The sequence below is a fragment of the Arvicola amphibius genome, chromosome 1 (genome assembly GCF_903992535.2).
Source record: "Arvicola amphibius chromosome 1, mArvAmp1.2, whole genome shotgun sequence".
In the NCBI taxonomy this organism is placed as follows: Eukaryota; Metazoa; Chordata; class Mammalia; order Rodentia; family Cricetidae; genus Arvicola; species Arvicola amphibius.
This window is the reverse complement of record NC_052047.1, coordinates 153,228,654-153,247,406: the sequence shown is the minus strand read 5'-3', so window position 1 is coordinate 153,247,406 and position 18,753 is coordinate 153,228,654. Positions and strand designations below refer to the sequence as shown.

The 18,753-nt window shown below is 50.0% G+C and overlaps 2 protein-coding genes across 2 annotated transcripts in view; one reads left to right on the top strand and one right to left on the bottom strand.

Annotated features, from left to right (window-relative positions):
* Positions 1-3,996: 3,996 nt before the first annotated feature.
* On the top strand, positions 3,997-13,201 carry LOC119802973 (pepsin A-5). Its single transcript, XM_038314198.1, has 9 exons — positions 3,997-4,049; positions 5,208-5,367; positions 6,877-6,994; positions 7,088-7,206; positions 8,465-8,664; positions 10,080-10,196; positions 12,004-12,148; positions 12,237-12,335; positions 13,049-13,201. The coding sequence occupies exons 1-9, from the start codon at positions 3,997-3,999 to the stop codon at positions 13,199-13,201; spliced, it is 1,164 nt and encodes a 387-aa protein (XP_038170126.1).
* Positions 13,202-16,664: 3,463 nt separating this feature from the next.
* Positions 16,665-18,753, bottom strand: part of Vwce (von Willebrand factor C and EGF domains) — a 28,319-nt gene continuing 26,230 nt past the window's right edge. The window contains exon 20 of the mRNA XM_038319666.1: positions 16,665-17,690. Within this exon, the coding sequence (XP_038175594.1) occupies positions 17,086-17,690 (605 nt within the window). The 3' untranslated portion in view covers positions 16,665-17,085. The remainder of the gene's footprint in view (positions 17,691-18,753) is intronic.

The window sequence follows — 18,753 nt, the reverse complement described above, 5'->3', positions numbered from 1 at the left end:
TAAAGGATGGAAAACAGGAAGAGGACTCTGAGTTCCGGGCATGCCAGTGAGGGGCAGGTGGATTTTAAGATGAGAGGTGTTCTAGGTGACCTCAATAGCCAGAGTCATCAAAGAGCCACCGGCTGCAGCTGTCCCCTTTCCTGTCGCACGGGAGCAGCCACTGACTCAGGCTGCCTCATATGAAACAGGAATCGGAGAACAAAGAATCAGATCCAGCCTCCAGCACCCGTGTCCCGGAAGACATGCGTGGGGCAGACCCCTCGTAGGTGCTGCTGCAGTCTGAGGTCTTCTTTCTGCGGCCAGGTGAGCTGTTTAAGCCCTTGGCTCACCCTACGTGGCCCACTACCCTACGTGACCTTTTCACCACCTCTCCTACCCTGAAAACTCCCGTTTTCCTTCCAAGGTCCCTTTCCCATCTGATCCCTCCTGTATCACACACCAACAATTCTCTCCTCTCTGTTACTTACTGTGTATCTGCCACCCTCCAGAACATTCCGCTCCTCCAACCTGAGCTCTCTCTCCCTCCATAAGCAGGTTGATTTCCCTTACCCTACAGATGGTCTCAATGGCAAGAAAGCCAAAGAGAAAAAGAGCCTCAATTTGTTACTTCTCAAAATCACCCCATCTTTCCTACTTCTGAGCTCTGGCCTAGGCTCATCAAAGTTGCAAACTGGGTTAGGTAGCCCTGGGGTGATGGAGCAGGGCACAGGGAGATTCTAGAGCCAATGCCAGGCTGACCAAGTCTTCCCTTCTTGGACCTCTGGACATATCACTGAGGACAAGGACTTCATGATGGAAATGTGGCTGAGTGTAACAGCATATTAGTGTAATCCCAGCATTTAGGAGATCAAGGCAGGAGGACCATCACAAATTTGAAGCCTATATGGCATGTTTCAAGTCAGTCTACAGAACCCAACCTCAAACAAAATCAAAATAAAATCCAAAAACAGGAAACATTTCAACTTATTATGGAAGAATTTCAAACCTAAAAGTCGATCTTACAGGTATCCCATGACAACAGCAGGAATGATGACAGCGTCAGGTTCTCAGCTACACGCTCCTCTTTTTTCAGACACAATCTCATGTAACTTGGGTTGGTCTCCAACTCCCCAGGTAGCCTAGGGTGACTTTGGAATTGTGGCTCTCTGCCTCTACCTCTCTACTGCCAGGATTGCAGGTGTGCACCACCACACCTGGCTTTTTGAGAGGGTGTTTTTGGTTTTTTAATTCAGTGCTGGAGCGCCAGCCCAGGGCTTCATGTATGCTAGGGATTCATGTGTGCTATGGCTTCACGTGTGCTAGGGCTTCACGCGTGCTAGGGATTCACGTGTGCTAGGGGTTCATGCGTGCTAGGCATTCACTCTGCCAGCTGAGCTATACCCTCAGTCCCTATGTTTCCCCTTTTAAAATGTTTATCTCTTTTTTAATCAGACTTTTTTTTAACAGGAGTGTTATTTTGCCATAAATGCTTTTGTTCATATTCAGGACCTAGAAGCTCCCAAAATTTCTGTACCTAAACCCCAATCTCTCTTATTTAAGCAACATTACACTTTGTTTGGGAAGATTGTTGGGGTTTTTATTTGTTGCTTCTTTTGCCTTTTTACCAGGAGGTCAGGCAGGGACTCACTACATAGCTCAGTCGGATCCAAAACTGACTATGTGACCCAGGCTGGCCACAGACTCCTGCCTCAGCCTCCCTGGTGCTAGCATTACACATGGATACCTCCAGATTGGGCTCAATTTTTCTTTGTTCAGTTATTCATTTGTTTTCAGACAGGATCTTATATAATCGAAGCTGGCCTCAAACTCGCTTTATAATCCAGGCTGGCCTTGAAGTCCTGACACCCCCGTGTCCCCTCCCCCCTTTACTGATCTTCAGTACACAGCTAGTGTATGTGGTGCCAGAGGTAGATCGCAGAGAGTGCTAGGCAAGCACCCGACTGAGCCACAGTCCCAGCCCCAAACACCACCTTTAACATCACTCAGTATCCATTCTCTGTTTGGGTTTCCTGCCCAGTGTTGTCCCCGGGATGAGTGACAAGCACAGGGGCCCTGGACTCCTGGGGGCAGGGCCATATTATTCTACGGTCTGTACTATATAGTACCAGTTTAAGGAGCTGAACATGTGTATCCCAGGCCAGGCCAAGGGCTCCCAAGGGTGTTTTCTGACAAAATGCTTAAAAAGACAATAGATTCCTATTTATATGTCTGGATGTGCAGACAAACCGCATCCTATCGGGGGAGTTACAATAGGTGCTCATTAAGTGGGAATTTTTTTTAAGTCATGGGTTTGTCTAACCTGCAGACTGCCGTCCAATCCACAGTGAGGCTCAGGCCCGAGGCTGCACCATGCTCTGGATGCCAGCCCACAGCTCATGCTACATTCTCTGTACTTCTCCCCAGCTGATAGAAGTCAGGGCTCCTGCAAGCCCCCCTCAGTTTAAGGGGCTCAGAGCTTGGGGAAACACTTCCATGATCTGTGGTTGTTTATTCATTCCTTTCTCTCTCTCTCTCTCTGAGTGTGTGTGTGTGGGGGGGTGTATGTATGTGTATGTGGGGGTGTGTGTGAAGGTACCCAGGGAGGTCAGAAGAGGGTACTGGATCCCCGGAAATGGCGAGCTTCAGAGTCTGCAGTGCACAGCACACTACAGGTACCTACACCAGTTGATAAGCTCCCCAAAGCCTGTCCATTTGCTTTTCTATGGAGACTTTGCCACAGGAGCCTCAACAAGAATGTCAAAATGTCACCAGGTGGTGGTAATGCACACCTTTAATCCCAGCACTCAGGAGGCAGAGGCAGACAGATCTCTATGAGTTGGATCCTGTTCTACAGATTGAGTTCCAGGACAGCCAGGATATACAGAGAAACCCTGTTTCAAAAAACAAAAAACAAAAACAAAAAGAGTGTAAAAAAATGTGACAGAACAGAATGGGTAAGCACTAAGGTTAACACATTCTTCATGGTGCCCCGCAGAAATCCTTCCCACTGTGCGTGGAGTATGCCCCCTCTGGGATGTAGGGTATCTTGTCACCTGTTTGCAGGGAAGAAGTTAGGAGCAGGGAACAGTGTATGAAAACCAAAGCGCAGCCATCATAATATCCCATCTGCTAACATTTAAAAAGCAGAAATTTCACATAAATATCCAGGTTCTGACTTTTCTCGAAAATGTGCCCAACCTGGCACCATGACTTCCTTCCAGCCTGGCAGGGGCAGGTCAGAGATGACTCGAGGCTGCCCCCTTGTGGTGAGACAATGCAGCATCATGCCCAAAATAGCCACCCAGCCTCATACCCACTTTACCTCCTAGGTCATGAGCAGGCCCACCTTGCTCCAGACTGCAAGCTTCATGAAGGCAAGGACTTGCTTTGCCTGTCCTTCTTTGGTTTTGGAGAAAATTAAACTTTTCAAAAGTCTTTCATTTATCATGAATACATTTTACATTTTTTAATGTTACAGTTTCATATTTTCTGTGGGTGGGTGGGTGGGTGGGCACCTAAGTGCCACCACAGTGGTGTATGGAGGTCAAAGAAGATCTTGTGGAAGTCAGTTCTATCTTCCCACCAAGTGGGTCCTGGATACCCAGCTCGGACTGTCAGACTTGGCCTTCTACTCCTCAGCAACCTGCTCTCTAATGAGGCCCGTAGAGACAGCGATACACACCTTATAGCCAGCTGGGGATGGCATGGGACCTGGAGGGCAGACACGGCACCTGGCACTTACTTTGCCACTTGATCCACAGTGATTTTATCACCACGATAGCAAGAGCAAAGTCGGGTGGCTTGGTGTTACATTCTCAGCCTCTAAACGCCCTGGATTCTGAGAATTTTCAGCCCCTGCTAGGGTAAAGATGTTTTGGGGAAGTTTGCGTTTCTTATCAAGCCCCATTAGTGGCCCTCCGGGGCTGATTAGAGCTTCAAGCAGGCAAGGCCTATTTAACAAGCAGTTCACACAGCTTCAGGCCCAGCACACTTCTTCCAAGCGCCTTGAACCCGATCATGAAGTGGCTTGGGGTCCTCTGGCTTGTGGCCCTCTCAGAGTGCTTGGTCAAGTAAGTACAGGGTGAATGGAGCAGCTGTCCTCCTGGGCTCTCTCTCAACCTGTACAACTGTCTGACCCTCTTAGTCCCCTGCCCACCCCGGGCTGGAGAAGGAAATAAAATCCTCCCTGGCCTTCATAAAGTTCAGGTGTCCATTCATCAGTGATAGTTTGCCAAGAGCACCGGAAGGGCCCAGAAGTCTTGGGGTAAGTCTTCAGGATCACCCAATTCCAAGGGCACAAGTCACGTCGTGGGCTCCGCGGATGTCACTCCCCAGAATCGTTCAGTGTGCGACTCGTGCGACTGTAGGGGTGTTTCTTCTCCCTTGTCTTCTAGATCTCTCTCAGCACACGTGGCTGTGTCTACAGATCTTCCCCAAGTCTTCCCACCTCTGAGTGTCTCTGTCTTTGGGTTCTAGTTTCTCAGGCCTCATCATTTCCCTAACCAACTCCTTTGTATATTATGTTTTCCTCTCATCCCTCACTTCTGATTGAGCCGAGATGGCTCCAGAGGACCTACTTCCTCCTGTGTACGGCGGTGCCTGCCTGTAGTCTCAGCTTTCGGGAGGTGGAGATGATATGATCAGAAATTTAAAGTCGTCCTCAGTTATATATCAGGTTTGATACAAAAGACTCTGTCTCAGGAAGAAAAGAAACAAAAAACAAAAAGGGGGCTACTTCCTAGGCCTAGGTTTGACTGTAACCAGCATGGTGACCAAAGCTGAGTCACAAGGAAAGGAAACTGGGTGTCATATGCCCAGATCCTCCATCCCTCTTCTCAGGCTGCTTCGGGGAAGAGTGACAGCAACAGCTGTCACTGTTAGGACCTACCAGATGCCAGGTGCTCCCTATCCATCACCCCAACCCCATCAGCAATCAGCGTGAGGAGAGTTACGTCCCATCTTCTCTACAGAAAGGGAAGCTAAAGCTTAGAATGGTCCCATGGCTTGCTCGAGAACACCAGACCAGGATTGGAAACAGGCACTCCGCCATGCGCTCCCCATTGTGTTGTGTGGCCTGATCCAGTCATGGTCTTTGGAAAATTCACCGTGCAGCTGCCCTAGTGCGCGTTGCCTCGGTGCCCCCATGGTCCCCCCCAACTCTGTTTCTGTGTGTCTCTCTCTTTCCCCTGCCCCCCTCACTTAGTTTCCTTCCCAATGCTCATTTAAAGAATCCCTCTGATGAAGATTAAGTCCATGCGAGAAAACCTGCGGGAAAGTGACATGCTGAAGGATTACCTAGAGAAGTACCCTCGTAGCCGCGCCCACGTGCTCCTTGAGCAGCGCAGGAACCCAGCAGTAACTTATGAGCCCATGAGGAACTACCTAGATGTAAGTGTTGCTGGAGCTGGGGCTCGCGAGCGCCCTCTAGGGCTACTGCCCAGCACTGCGGCCCCTCTGGGGAATACTGTATTAGGGCTAGGGTTCCTCAAGCCAGAAAGGGTGGGGAATCGGACTGGGATGACTCGGCAGTTAAGGGCACCTGCTGCTCAAGTGTGAGGACTTCAGTTCAAATCCTTATCACCCACGTAACACACAAGCTAGATGTAGCTACACTCACCTCTGACCCCAGTGCTGGCGGAGCAGAAAGAGGAGTAACTGGGGTTGTAGCCGGCCAGCCTAGCTCCACAGTCAGTGAGAAAGCCTGTCTCTTTTGAATGATGTGCAGAGCGACAGAGCAGGACACCTGACACCCTCCTCTGGCCTCTGTTTGCACCTACACACGCCCATACACCACACACTCGCACATGGAAGAAAAAATTCATGGGTGAGGAACAGGGACCTGTGTCTCCCATTGTTCCTCATTTGGTACTCCAAGGAAACCACATTCCTACCCCATCTGGGGCTGTGCTGGCTGACTGCACCTAGCAATGACCAGTGATCACCACGCAGACATTTTGTTCTACATTGATGACAAGTTATTGAACAATTGGACTTTTGTTCTTATTCACATAAGTGAATCCCTGGGCCTGAAGCAAGGGCGAGCCAGTATCTAACCCAGTGTCAGCAAATACAATTGCAAATCAAGCTTGGTATCTCAGGTAGAGGAGTCCCACCGCTGCAGACTCAGATCTCAACCAGTGACCAGTTAGTGAGCTCTGAGATGGGCTGGACACTGGTCACCTAGCACGATGCTGTCATTCCTGAGGAGCAAAGCCTAATTGCTTCGGGTTTGGTTTTCTTTTTTTTCAGGACAGGTCTCACTGTGTAACTCCAGCTGGCCTGGAACTTGCTAGGCAGACCAGGCCGGCCTCGAACTCACAGAGCTCCACCTGTCTCTGCCTCCTGAGTGTTGGGATTAAAGGTATGCACCACCACACCTGACTAAGCTTAGTTTCCATTTCCAGTACTTACAGCCTAGCCAGAGAAATAGGCAAAGAACAAACGTCAGCTGTGCATGGTGGTACATGCCTACAATCCCAGCAAAAGCTGAGGCAGGAGAATCAAAAGTTTGAGACCAGCCTGAGCTACATAGGAAGACCTATCATAAAGAAAGGAGGAGAGCAGGAGAGAGGGAAAGGCAAGGGAGTGTAAACAAATGCCCAGTGAAAGGACTGGCTGAATAGTCTTGATAGTAACTATTTTGACTTTGGAGAAAGCAAAGAGCACCAGGGCCTGGAGTGACCCAGGAGGGCAGCCTGGAGGAGGCACTTAAGCAGGCTCCTGACAGGTAGAAAAAATTTAAAACTTTTGAGAGAGAATGGAGTGTTCCTAAAAGGAGGCCCTGGTTTGAGCAGAGGCTTGACAGTGTGGGCAGCACCATGGAGGCAGGCACCCCAGAAGCCAGGGGGCAGACAAGGCAGCCAGACCAGCCCTAGCCATGGCCCTCCTCTCCTGCAGCTGGTCTACGTTGGTGTCATCAGCATCGGCACGCCCCCTCAGGAGTTCAAGGTCGTCTTGGATACTGGCTCTGCCTACCTATGGGTACCATCCATCTATTGCTCCAGCCCAGCCTGCGGTGAGCACACTGTCCTGCCCTGCCCTGCCCTGCCCTCCATCACCCCTCCTATCCCAGCATACCTGAGGGTCGCCTCCTGCCTGTGTCCTGCAGCTAACCACAATGTCTTCAACCCTCTGCGGTCTTCCACTTTCCTGGTCTCGGGCCGACCTGTGAATGTCGCCTACAGTTCAGGAGAGATGTCAGGATTTCTTGCCTATGATACTGTCAAGGTAACCCGGGAACCAGGGGCTACCACAGGGCTGGTTCTGGTTGTGAACACTGCTGGCAGCATCATCTGGGAGTGCCTTTCTGCTCCAGCTGGCCACCCACCTTGTGGGGCTCCCCTCCCCAGTAACTTTCCCCTAACTGTGAGTTCTTCTAGGTACAGATGTCCCAGGCTCAGATTTGCAGCTCCTTCCCCAAAGGAGAACACAAGTTGGTTCTGCCAGTAGCAGAGGGAAAGAAGAATATAAAAATAAGTCACTTGCATGACCCACATTGTTCCAGACAAAAGCCTGGGCACATTCTTCAAAATAACTCCATTAATTTTCTCAGCAAGTCCAAGGCCAGCATTGCTAGGGCTTCATTCCCCAGCTGAGAGAGCAAGTGCCGTGTCCAAGGTCACACAGCTGGAAAGCCAAGGCCCAAGGTCACACAGCTGGAAAGCCAGAATAAGCAGGCAAGTGAGAAGTGCTCTCAGGAGACAGCCCTGTGGTCTGGGCCTCTGGGGACAGTCAGGGAAGGGGCCTTGAGCACCCAGGCAGGAAAAGCAGAGCACGGCTTCAGGAGAGCCGTGTTCCACCAAAAGGCTCTTAGCCTGGGAGGCCTTGAAGGACCTGAGAATTAGCAAAATCCCTGAGTGTTCACATGCATGCACACACTCACACACACACACACACACACACACACAGGTTTTTCACAGTCCAAATATTCCTAAGAACCCTGGTGGCTTAGTCAGGCATGGCACAGGCCTTTAATCCCAGCACTCCAGAAGGCAGAGGCATGCAGAGCTCTGTGAATTCATAGCCAGTCTGGTGTACATAGCAAGTTCTAGGACAGCTAGGGACATATAGTGAGACCCAGTCTTAAAAACAAAACTACACTCAGCTAAACACCCGGATATAGCGGTTCCTGCCTGCTAAGGGTGCAGAGACGATCACCATGGGCAGTTCCCTGAAAATGCCTTGCTCTCCATTCATCTTCAGTGGGAACCCTCAGGCTACACTCAGAATCTCAGCTTCCCCATTTGGATAAGAGTATAAAATCAGATGGCATCGGGGTATGGAGGTTGGTGATACCCCACAGCACCAGAGGGGAACCTGCCAGTCCAACCCTGAATGGGATTCACATCCAAGTGGCCTATGGCATGGCCAGAACTCAGTTATACTCTATGGGTCAGACCATCTCCCCACTCACTCCCACCAAAGCCCAGCTATGCCATAGCCCTGGTTTCAGAACCTAATGTAAAGACACCCTCTTCTCTCCCAGATTGGGGACCTCATGGTTGTGGCCCAGGCATTTGGCCTGAGCCTGGAGGAACCTGGCACTTTCATGGAATATGCGGTCTTCGATGGTATCCTGGGGCTGGGTTACCCTGACCTTAGCCTTCAGGGAATTCTGCCTGTCTTTGACAACCTGTGGCTGCAAGGCCTCATCCCCCAGAACCTCTTTGCCTTCTACTTGAGCAGGTGAGCCTGTGCCAGACTGGCCCTTTTTCTAGGCTGCCGGTTGCACTAGAAATTGTTGACCCTCTGATCCTGAAGGTTCCATAGACATAGTCTAGTCCAGGTGTCTGCCTGCTGTGGTCTGGACTCCAATCTGGCCTGAAATCTGCTTCGGTAAACAAGGTTTTATTGGACTGTCCATTTCCGTCTCGCCTGTGGCTGCTTTTGCACAGCAGCAAGGCACTGAGTCACTCAGGAGACGTGGATGTCTCCCGGTGTGCACTGCCTCCACTGCTGACAGCTAGCCCCTCTAGGGAAGACTTGCTAACTCCCTTAGTCCCTCTTCTCAGTCAGAGATGAGGAGACTAAGGCTCTGAGAAGGGCTTTGCCCAGGATGGCCCTAGTGCTGAGAGAAGCGGTTCTTCCCCATGACGGTAGTCAGGCCATCAGCTCTTCAGCTCCATTGAAGTCCCTGATGGGCTAAGGACCCAGAGGAGGACAGCCACGAAGGCACAGCACAGGTGGCAGGGTCCTTTTGATATGTGTCTCTTCTCCACCAAGTGTGGGAGTCGGTCCCACCTGTCAGAAGGAGAGGCAGCTGTGTGTCTGCGTGTCTATTCTATGGCTTTGGGATCTTTGGGAACCTGAGCTCCAGGAATCTCAGCTTTCCAGCATGACCAAGCAGTTCTAGCATTAAGCAAGCAGGTCAGACTCTCTGGCCCTTGGGAACACTTGAATCTGGTCCATAATGATTCATTCAACTACTCTCATTAGGTAGCTGCTAAGCACAGAGTGCCTCTCTGTACACACCTCAAGTAAGGATACAGATAAGTGGGGGCAGAAGACAAGAAGGCAGTAAAGGGGAAAGATGCCTAGGGAGTAACTGTCTGTGACAGCAACAAATCAGACAGAACCAATTGGCCTGAGGTGGGGGTGGGGCTCCCTGAGGTGAAGCTAGCCCCGTGTGAGCTGGAAAGCACATTCCTGGCTGCCCCAGGCCTCCGTGTTCTGGAAAACAAATGTCTAGACAGGTAGAAGTCACACACCTCTGACAAATTATGCTTTAACCATAAAGTTGCTCCAGTTTCCAGAGGGGCCCAAGTGCTCCACAGAATGGCGGGGTGTCCTGAGTCCAGCTCTGTAGCCAGCTATCCACATTCAGACCTCAGCTTTGCTACTCGTGAGCTGTATAGCTGACCTGGAGCAGGTATTCGGCCCTCCTTGCCTTAACTTCCCTGTCCATGAATTCATGGAACTCCCAAGAGGCCTGTTGAGCAGGGCTGTGTGTGTGTGTGTGTGTGTGTGTGTGTGTGTGTTTGTATTAATACACCAGCAACACAAAGCAATGCTGGCAGGGTCAGGTGTGCTGCTAAGTCTAAGAGACTCTGCCCACTAGTCTCTACCAGACAGTAAGCCCTTCCCCCTCCTCTTCCTTCCAGCAAGGATGAGAAGGGCAGCATGCTGATGCTGGGTGGAGTGGACCCCTCCTACTATAGTGGAGACCTTCACTGGGTGCCTGTGTCTAAACCCAGCTACTGGCAGTTAACTCTGGACAGGTAAGCACCTACCTGATTCCTGCTCCTGGATGCTACCTCCAACATGTACACACACACACACACACACACACACACACACACCCCTGATTCCTGCTCCTGGATACTGCCTCTAACATGTATACACACACACATACACACACATACACACACATACCTGATTCCTACTCCTGGATGCTACCTCCAACATGTGTACACACAACACACATATACACATAGACACACCTGATTCCTGATCCTGGATACTATCACCAGCATGTAAACACACATACACACAAATGGAGTAACACAGGCCCATGTCCATGCATGACTGCACCTGCAATGACACATACAATCACATGCAAAGTCAGGTACTGACTTTGTGCTGACACACGAAGTCACAAGACAGTCATACAAAAACAGAAGCCTGATCATGTACAACCACAGAAACATGCATACAGCACCACACACTGATACACACAGACATCCAGTCTCCAGCAGACACACCCATCAAAGCCAAACGCCTGTAACCCCTCCAGGTCTCCTCAGAATCTCAGCCAGAGAAGGGAGGTCAGGCCTGGGGCTAGAGCACTAACTGAAGGACAGGGCATCTGTAAACCTGAACAGGCAGGAGTATCTGGAAAAGGCCCATGCAGAGGGGCTAGGTGGAACATACAAAGCCCTAAAGTGAGACTGGCAGCGGGGAGGGGTCGCAGAGTGGATCTACGGTGCTGAAAAGAATCACAATGAGTGACCACCATCCTGGTTTGGCCAGGACTTGGGGCTTCTTGTCCAAGGTAGGTGAAATCCTGGGCCCACAGTGAGATTATCACACAAGAGAACAGATAGGAACAGAGACAAGTCTCCATCCTCCATCTGAAAACTTTGACATCTCAGCCAAGCAGCAGGGTAGTGGGCGGGACAGAAAACAGGGCACCTGGGAACCTGCCACACCTAGGCACATGGAGATAAAAACCGAGCAGACTGCATAGAGTCACCAGATGGAAGCTTAAGCCTCCTTCAGGGACATGGGCAGCCTGGCCATCTGTGGAGCACTGTATGCCATCCAGCAGAGCATGTGGACATGAAGCGGGGAATCCTGTAAACACTGCCTGCTGCCTCACTACTTGTTAGAAATGAATAAGGAGCGATGGAAGGGACCAAGAGAGGGACTGAATTGAATCTGCAGCTGGAAAAGGTGACAATTAGGCTGGAACTTGGGAGATGATGAGGAACTAGCCAGTCAGAGGGGGCATTGCAAAGGCCCTGAGACAAGGAACAACTCAGTGCATTCAATGTCCCAGAGGATGGTGCTGGGGATATAGCTCAGTTGGTAGACTACATGCCCAGCATGTAGGAGACCCTGGGTTTGAACCCGGCATCAAATAAACTATGCATGATGGGGCACATCTGTAATCCAGCACTTGGGAAGTAGAGGCAGGAGAATCAGAAACATAAGGCCATTCAGACTACAAAGTGAGTTTGAGGCCAGCCTAGGCTACATAAGACTTTGTCTCAAAACAAAACAAACAAACAAAAAACAGACAAGGTAACTGAAAGGAGAGTCAGATGTGGTGGCATCCAGCTGTAGTTCAAGCCACTGGAGAGGCTGAAGCAGGGGGATTGTCTAAGCTAGGACATTGGAGACAAGCTCAGAAAACGAGGTAAGGCATTTATTCTAAATAACTAATTAAGCATAAATAAATTTTAAAAGATAAAGTGACCAAGCAGGAGAGTGGGTGTGGACAGTTGAAGGGATGTTTTGGAGTCAGGGAAGGGGAGTGTGGGCTGTATGAAAATCCTGGTGTCTTCTTTGGCTCCTGCCTCTCAGCATCTTCATGAATGGGGGAGTCATTGCCTGTGAAGGTGGCTGCCAAGGTATTATGGACACAGGGACCTCCTTGCTGACTGGCCCCCGAAACGTGATCCTTAACATCCAGAATCTCATTGGTGCCAAGGCCTCTAGTGATGGCGAGGTAAAGGGTTGCGTGGGAGGGCCATCTGGGTTCTCCACACACTGATGCGGGAGTGACTGGGCTAACCTCCAGCCTCCCACTTTGACAGTATGTCCTCAACTGCGACACCATCAACACCCTACCTGATATTGTCTTCACCATCAATGGTGTTACCTACCCGGTGCCAGCCAGTGCCTACATCCGGAAGGTGAGGAGTTTGCCCATACAACCACCATGACAGCGAAAGCCAACCTGGCAATCCTTCCTCCTTCCATAAATATTGAGGGATCAGCAAGGCATGGTAGCACCACTCTGTTTCCCAGGTTTCAGAGGAAAGACAAGAGAAGCCTTGAGTAAATAGGACCAGGGGAACCGTGCAGAGAGACAGCAGGGTTAGATGGATCTGCAGGTCAGGGGCACAGATGAGTGTGCCAGCCCAGGAAGCAGTGGCTGAAGAGGATGGTCATGCACCATCCAGAGGCTGCCCAATGGAGAACAGGAAAGGCCTGCTCTGCAGAGGGACCAGCTGGTCCAGGGTATGAAATGGCAGCGTAGGAAGGGAGCTACAAGTGGTTCTTCTCCCAGCTGGGCGAGCCACCCTGAAGCAGCTGGAAAGAGCCGCACAGCTCGTGAAGGGAGGACACCAAGCTGATGTAGCTCAGTTGGTAGAGCTTTTGCCTAGAATGCAGGAAGCCCCAAGGTCTGTCCCCAGCACTGCATAAAGTGGGCATGCTATGCACATCTGTCATCTCAGCACTTGGGAGGCAGAGGTAGAAAGATCAGAAATTCAAGGTCACCCTCAGCTACCTAGTGAGTATGAAACCAAACTGGGCAACATGACACCCTGGCTCAAAAAAAAAAAAAAAAGGCAAGAGGCTGAGCAGCTGGCTGCTGGGTTCATATAGTGCCCTTCTTTTTTAGGGTCATTCACACATCTGCTCCAGCAACTTCGAAGAAGACCTAGATGACTCTTCCGACCCTGAGATGTGGGTGCTGGGGGATGTTTTCCTAAGGCTGTATTTCACTGTGTTTGATCGAGCAAATAACAGGATTGGTCTGGCTCCTGCTGTGTGAGTGTTGGGCCTCCTTTAGAGGATGGCCAGGCACACCCCCAACACAGACACGAAGGCTCATGGGGCCTTCCCATCCAGGAGCGCCAACCCCAGCTATTGGGAGCTCTGCAAAGCCCTGTTCTGGGGAGAGAATAAAGATTGCATTCCCAAAGCCACTGATGCTAATGACTGCTCTCTTGGGGTCAATGACGTATGCTGGAGTTAGACAGGGTCTCACTGTGTAGCTCAGGCTAGCCTAGAACTCACTATGGTAGCTAGGCAGATCTCAAACTTTCAGCATTCCTCCTGCCTCAGTCTCCAGGATGCTGGGAAGCAAGACTCCACCGTGTAGTGTCCATGATAAGATAAACCAAGAGTGACTGGCATGAATGAAGAGAAAGACTTCAGGAATGGTATTAGGAAGATGCAGAAGGAAACAGTCAGTCACAGGCCTGGCAGTCAGAGCATCTGTTCCCTCCCTCTCTCCCTCCTCTCCTCCCGTTTCATTCTCTTTGCCTCTCAGTTTCTTTCTCTCATACTTTGGAAGTCAAGGACTTTGCTGCTACTAGCTCTGGGATTTCACATCAGAAGGAAGGACACAGATCGGGGGGAGAAAATCCCACAGTAGCAAGAAGGACTCTGACTGGTCCACCTAGAATGGTGTATCCATCCTGGACCAAAATATCTTGCACACAGGAGAAAGAGATGTTAAGATTGGCTCTGCTTGTGACCTGGAGGTGATTGGCGTTTTTCTTTAGAACCACAGGGCTGTAATGAGGAGTAGTCACTGATAAAAGTAGCAAAGGATGTTATAGACAGATAAGAAGGCTTGAGCTGACTCGTCAATGTCTTCCCACCTCTCCGTTCAGAAAGATGCTTAAAAGATAAAAACAGGTTCTGGATACCGGGCCTGGTGGCACACGCCAGTAATCTCAGCACCTGGAAAGGCTGAGGCAGGAGGATCCACAAGTTCAAGGCATGGCTAGGTTACATAGTGAGTTCAAGGCCAGCCTGGGTATCCAGCCAAAATGTGAAAGAGGAGTGGGAGAAATGGCTCAGCTTACTGTTCTATGGGGGAACAGAATTCTGGTCCTAGCACACAAACAACTGTAATTCCACCTCCAAGGGGCCTGACGCCCACATCTGGCCTCCCTCCATCAGTACCCTCGCATATGTGCACATACAGACATACACATAAATAAAACCTTTAGAAACTAAAGGGTAAAAGGAGGATGGAGGCCACAGGTCACAGGTGGAACACTTGGCTAGTACAACAGAGCACTGGTTCAGTCAGAGTACCTGCCCAAATAAAGAAAAAAAAAATAGATTGCTTTTTGAGGTAGGCACTCCAAACCATTCTGGGCACAGCTACTGGAACACTCGATTTGGACTGTCAGATTTGACACACACATGGCCTGGAGAGATGGTCCAGCAGTTAACGGTACTTGTCGCTCTTGCAGAGGACCTGGATTTGGTTCCCAGCACCCACATGGTATCTTACAACCATCTGTAACTCTAATTCCTGAGGATCCAATGTCTTCCTCTGACTTCTGTGGGCACCAGGTGTACACATGGTATATATACATGCAGAAAAATCCTTATATACATTAATTAAAATAAGAGAGGTATGTCTGCTTTTTAGATGGTTTTTCCCACAGGCCCAGATGGGCAGAGAGCAGATGGAGCAGGAAGAATAACAATCAAGGCCTGTTTTGATGCACCAGACTGCAAAAGCTACTGATTCAGCATCATCTCCTGTGGTCCACAGTCACTGGGCATCTCTGACACGACAGGCCTGTGGTGTACCCTGGATAGAGGCCTCACTGGGCACTTGCCTCTGAGTCATAGAGACAGATCAAGGGACAGGCACAGTGGAGACCTAATGAAGCCAGGAGGGGTGACACTGAGAGATACTGAGTTTTCCAGATTTGAGGAAGAAGGGCTTCCAGGCCACACACACAGTGTGTCCAGTGGCTGCAAGTTCCGAAAGGACAACCTGAAAGGGCCACCCAGTCCCATGTCCTGCCTCCCTATGATGGTTCCAGAGATCACCTGTCCTTGGCCCCATTCCTACCTGCGGTGTCCCTCACAGGAAGTAAGAGTTGTTATCCTCTAGGCTTATGTGAAAATAATGAATTAATCATATAAAGCCTTCAGAACACAGCCTTCCACATAGCATCATGAGTTACTGCTATTTAAAACCAACACCTGACAGAGGTCAGCGGGCCAGTGATGCCCAGCGTATGACTGGGTTCTAGAGAAGATTTTTCTTAGCTCCCCCCTCCAGTGGCCAATGCTAAGTTATGGAGGAAAAATTAAATATCTCAGTTTGACTTTTGGTGTTGTTTGGGGAGAAGGATATCTTGTTTGCTTGGTTTTTGTGGGGTGTTGTTGTTGTTGAGACAGACTCTCTCTACATATAATCTTGACTCTCCTGGAACTATGTAGACCAGGCTGACCTAGAACTCATAGAGATCACCTGCTCCTGCCTCTTAAAGGCTGGCATTATAGGCATGTGCCACTTTGCCCAGCCTTGTTTTTTTTTTTTTTTTTTTTTTTGTTTTTTTCGAGACAGGGTTTCTCTGTAGCTTTGGAGCCTGTCCTGGAACTAGCTCTTGTAGACCAGGCTGGTCTCGAACTCACAGAGATCTGCCTGCCTCTGCCTCCCGAATGCTGGGATTAAAGGCGTGCGCCACCACCGCCCGGCCAGCCTTGGTTTTTGAGACAGGATCTCATGTAGCCTGGGCTAGCCTTGAACTCCTGATCACGATCATCCAACCTCAGCTTCCCAAGTTCTGCAATTACAGGGTGAGCCACTATCCCTTAATTAACATTACTTCATAAAAGATAAATATCTCAAATAGAAAGGAGCCCTTGCTTTTGCTGAGTTATTTCCGGATTGAATTGCTTCTCATGGGAAGAGCTCGATGTGGATCAGCTGAGCACTGATGCCTGCTGGCCAGAGTGGGTACCACACAGAAACATTCAGGCAGGCACCACTCAGCTAGTCTTACCCATTCCTTCTACTCCAGTGGTTACTTAGCAACACAAAACCACTGACCTCTCTACCTTTAGACCTATTAATCCCACTGTGGCAAACACATTCATTTAATTACCAGCTATAAATTATTTCTTGACTGTAATGATTTTCCAAAGGAATCTACATATAACAGGAAAAGTTGGAAGCACCCCTGCCCCCCACCCCCACCCCGACCCAGATTCTAAAAGCAAGAAATTAGAAATGGGAACGCATCCGCTGCTGTAAAAGTGGTGAGTAGGGGCAACAGAAAACAGTAGGGAGCAAGCTCTGGTCCTCCTCTCTCACCCACTCCTCTCCACCCACTCCCCCCCCCACTCTCCCGGCCTTCACTGGCCTCCGACACCTATCGTCTGAGCAGCTGTCCCCTGCTCTGGACTGTGAACTTGTGAGGAGAGAGATTAGCAGCTCAGTGTTTGAATAGGGATGGGAACATTCCGAACACATCTTGAAATGAACATTGCATGAAATCAGTGTTGAAAACAGAGCATAATGACAGAGATAATAGGCACCCCCAAAACATTTCTAGGATGGATGCTATGTGACATCAGTGTCAAGAGTGTGCAGCGACAGGATCACACTAGGCATGGCTCTGCACAAGCAAGAGCAGACACTGCTGGCTTAGTGTTCCAGGGCTACTGTAACCGATACCACAGTCAAAGATGGGGGCTAAACAGAAATTTATGTTCTCACAATTCCAGAGGCTAAGTCCAAAAGTCAGGTGTTTGAGCTATTTCTCCCACTGCCTTTCTCCTTGACTTATAGACCATCTTCTCTGAGACCCCACTGGGTTACCCCCAGGGTCACACACACCCACTAGGCCATTGACAGAGAGCTCTGTCTGGTGTGTCCCAGGCATGGCAATCCACTCAGATGGTAGACTCTTCCTTCTTTGAGATGTCTGTTGTAGGCTGTTGGGGAGCAGGGGTGGGGGTGTCCAGGAGAGCAGCAGAGAGTCTTTGAGGCTTCAAGGGGGTACGGAGGGTCTCTGAGAGGTCAGGACCAGTCGTTGAAGGTGCTTCTGCTTCAGTCAAATGGGTGGCAGACACAGGCCACTGGAATGCTGCCCCAAAGGTTGAGAAAGAGCTCTCTGGAGTGGCAGGTGACCAAGGAGTTCCTGGAAAGCCTGGAGGTAGAGTGGAGGATCCAGGAGAGACCGAAGACCCTGCTGAGGGCTCAGGAGGCTGGGAGGCTCCAGGTTCCCCTAGAAATGTGCCCTCTAGCTCCAGTGGGGGCGAGGATGAGGCGTGGGCTACTGATGGACCTGGGAATGCAGTCTGCGCACCAGACAGGTTTGTTCTCAGAAACAGCTGCAGGAGCTGGAGCATGGGCCTTGCAGGTGATGCTGATGGAGGCCCTGGGCAGGAGCTACAGTTGGCAGGGACTTCAGGGTCTCCATGAAGGCTCTGAGCAGCTTTACCAAGGTCTCCATGAGGGGAGAGTTGTTGCCTTTCTTTTGGAGGAAAGAGGGACTCTAGACAGAGGTGGGGAAACAGGGTCACAAGGGTTCACTCTAGTTGACATGAGCCACTCTGGGGATAGACACCCTGCTCCATCCTCACAGGGGACTCAACACACCTGGTGAGGACCATAGTTGGCTGCCTTCGACCTCCATGGGCAGAAGGCTGAACAGAAACTAGAAGTGGAAGAAGGCAGATCACTGGAGAAGCCCTCCCAGGAAGTTTTGGAAAGCACGTGACTCAGCCTACCTCCTCTTTGGGTCTTAGTTTCCCACATGGAGGAGTGCCAGAGACCAAAGGATAAGGAAAGAGAGAATCCAGTATTGGGCCTCTGTTTCCCCACTTGCAAAATGGGCATCCCAACAGACTGACGCAAGGCCAGATGCAAGGCCGCAGAGGATGTCTGAACCTAAACCCTCATACTAGCTACGGCCTGCAGGGGTCAGGACAGGTCATGTTGGGCACACCAATGATAGCAGATATGTATCCCTCTGCTGTGGGGAAGATGGATCTGTGGAGCCAGATGATACAGGAATGCTCTGTAGCCCACTCAACTTTGCTATGAACCTAAAGCTATCCATCCATTTTTTTAAAAATTTTGAAACAGTATTCCATATGGCTTAGGCTGGCCTCCAACTCACTGGATAGTTTTTTTTTTTTTTTTTTTTTTTTTTTTTTTTTTTTTTGAGACAGGATATCACTATGTTCCGAAACTTAGTGTATAGACCTGGCTGACCTTGAACTCACAGAGTTCTGGAATTAAAAGGTTTGTGCCTTCTAGCCCAGAAAATCTGAACTATTGATCCTCCTGCCTGAGGATTATAGGCATGCACCACTACATCTAACTTATGTGGTGCTGGGGACTGAGTCAGGACTTCATGCATACTAGACAAGTGCAGTGAACTAGATTCAACCCCCAGCACTGAATGAATGAATGAAGTGAATTAATAACTGTCTCCGCCTACCCCCTCTCACACTGTAAGGGTGTAGCTCAGAGAAGAAAAGGAAGTTAAGCAAAAATAAAATAGCCAGTGACAAGCAAAGGAGGAATGAACCTTAAGAAAAGTTCAGCTGAGA

Bases quoted from the DNA above. Each gene is read 5' to 3' on its own strand.
- LOC119802973 (XM_038314198.1), top strand. From the start codon at position 3,997: ATGAAGTGGCTTGGGGTCCTCTGGCTTGTGGCCCTCTCAGAGTGCTTG. The intron at 6,995-7,087 runs GTGAGCACACTG...TGTGTCCTGCAG, and splicing joins TTGCTCCAGCCCAGCCTGCG to CTAACCACAATGTCTTCAAC. The intron at 7,207-8,464 runs GTAACCCGGGAA...CTTCTCTCCCAG, and splicing joins TTGCCTATGATACTGTCAAG to ATTGGGGACCTCATGGTTGT.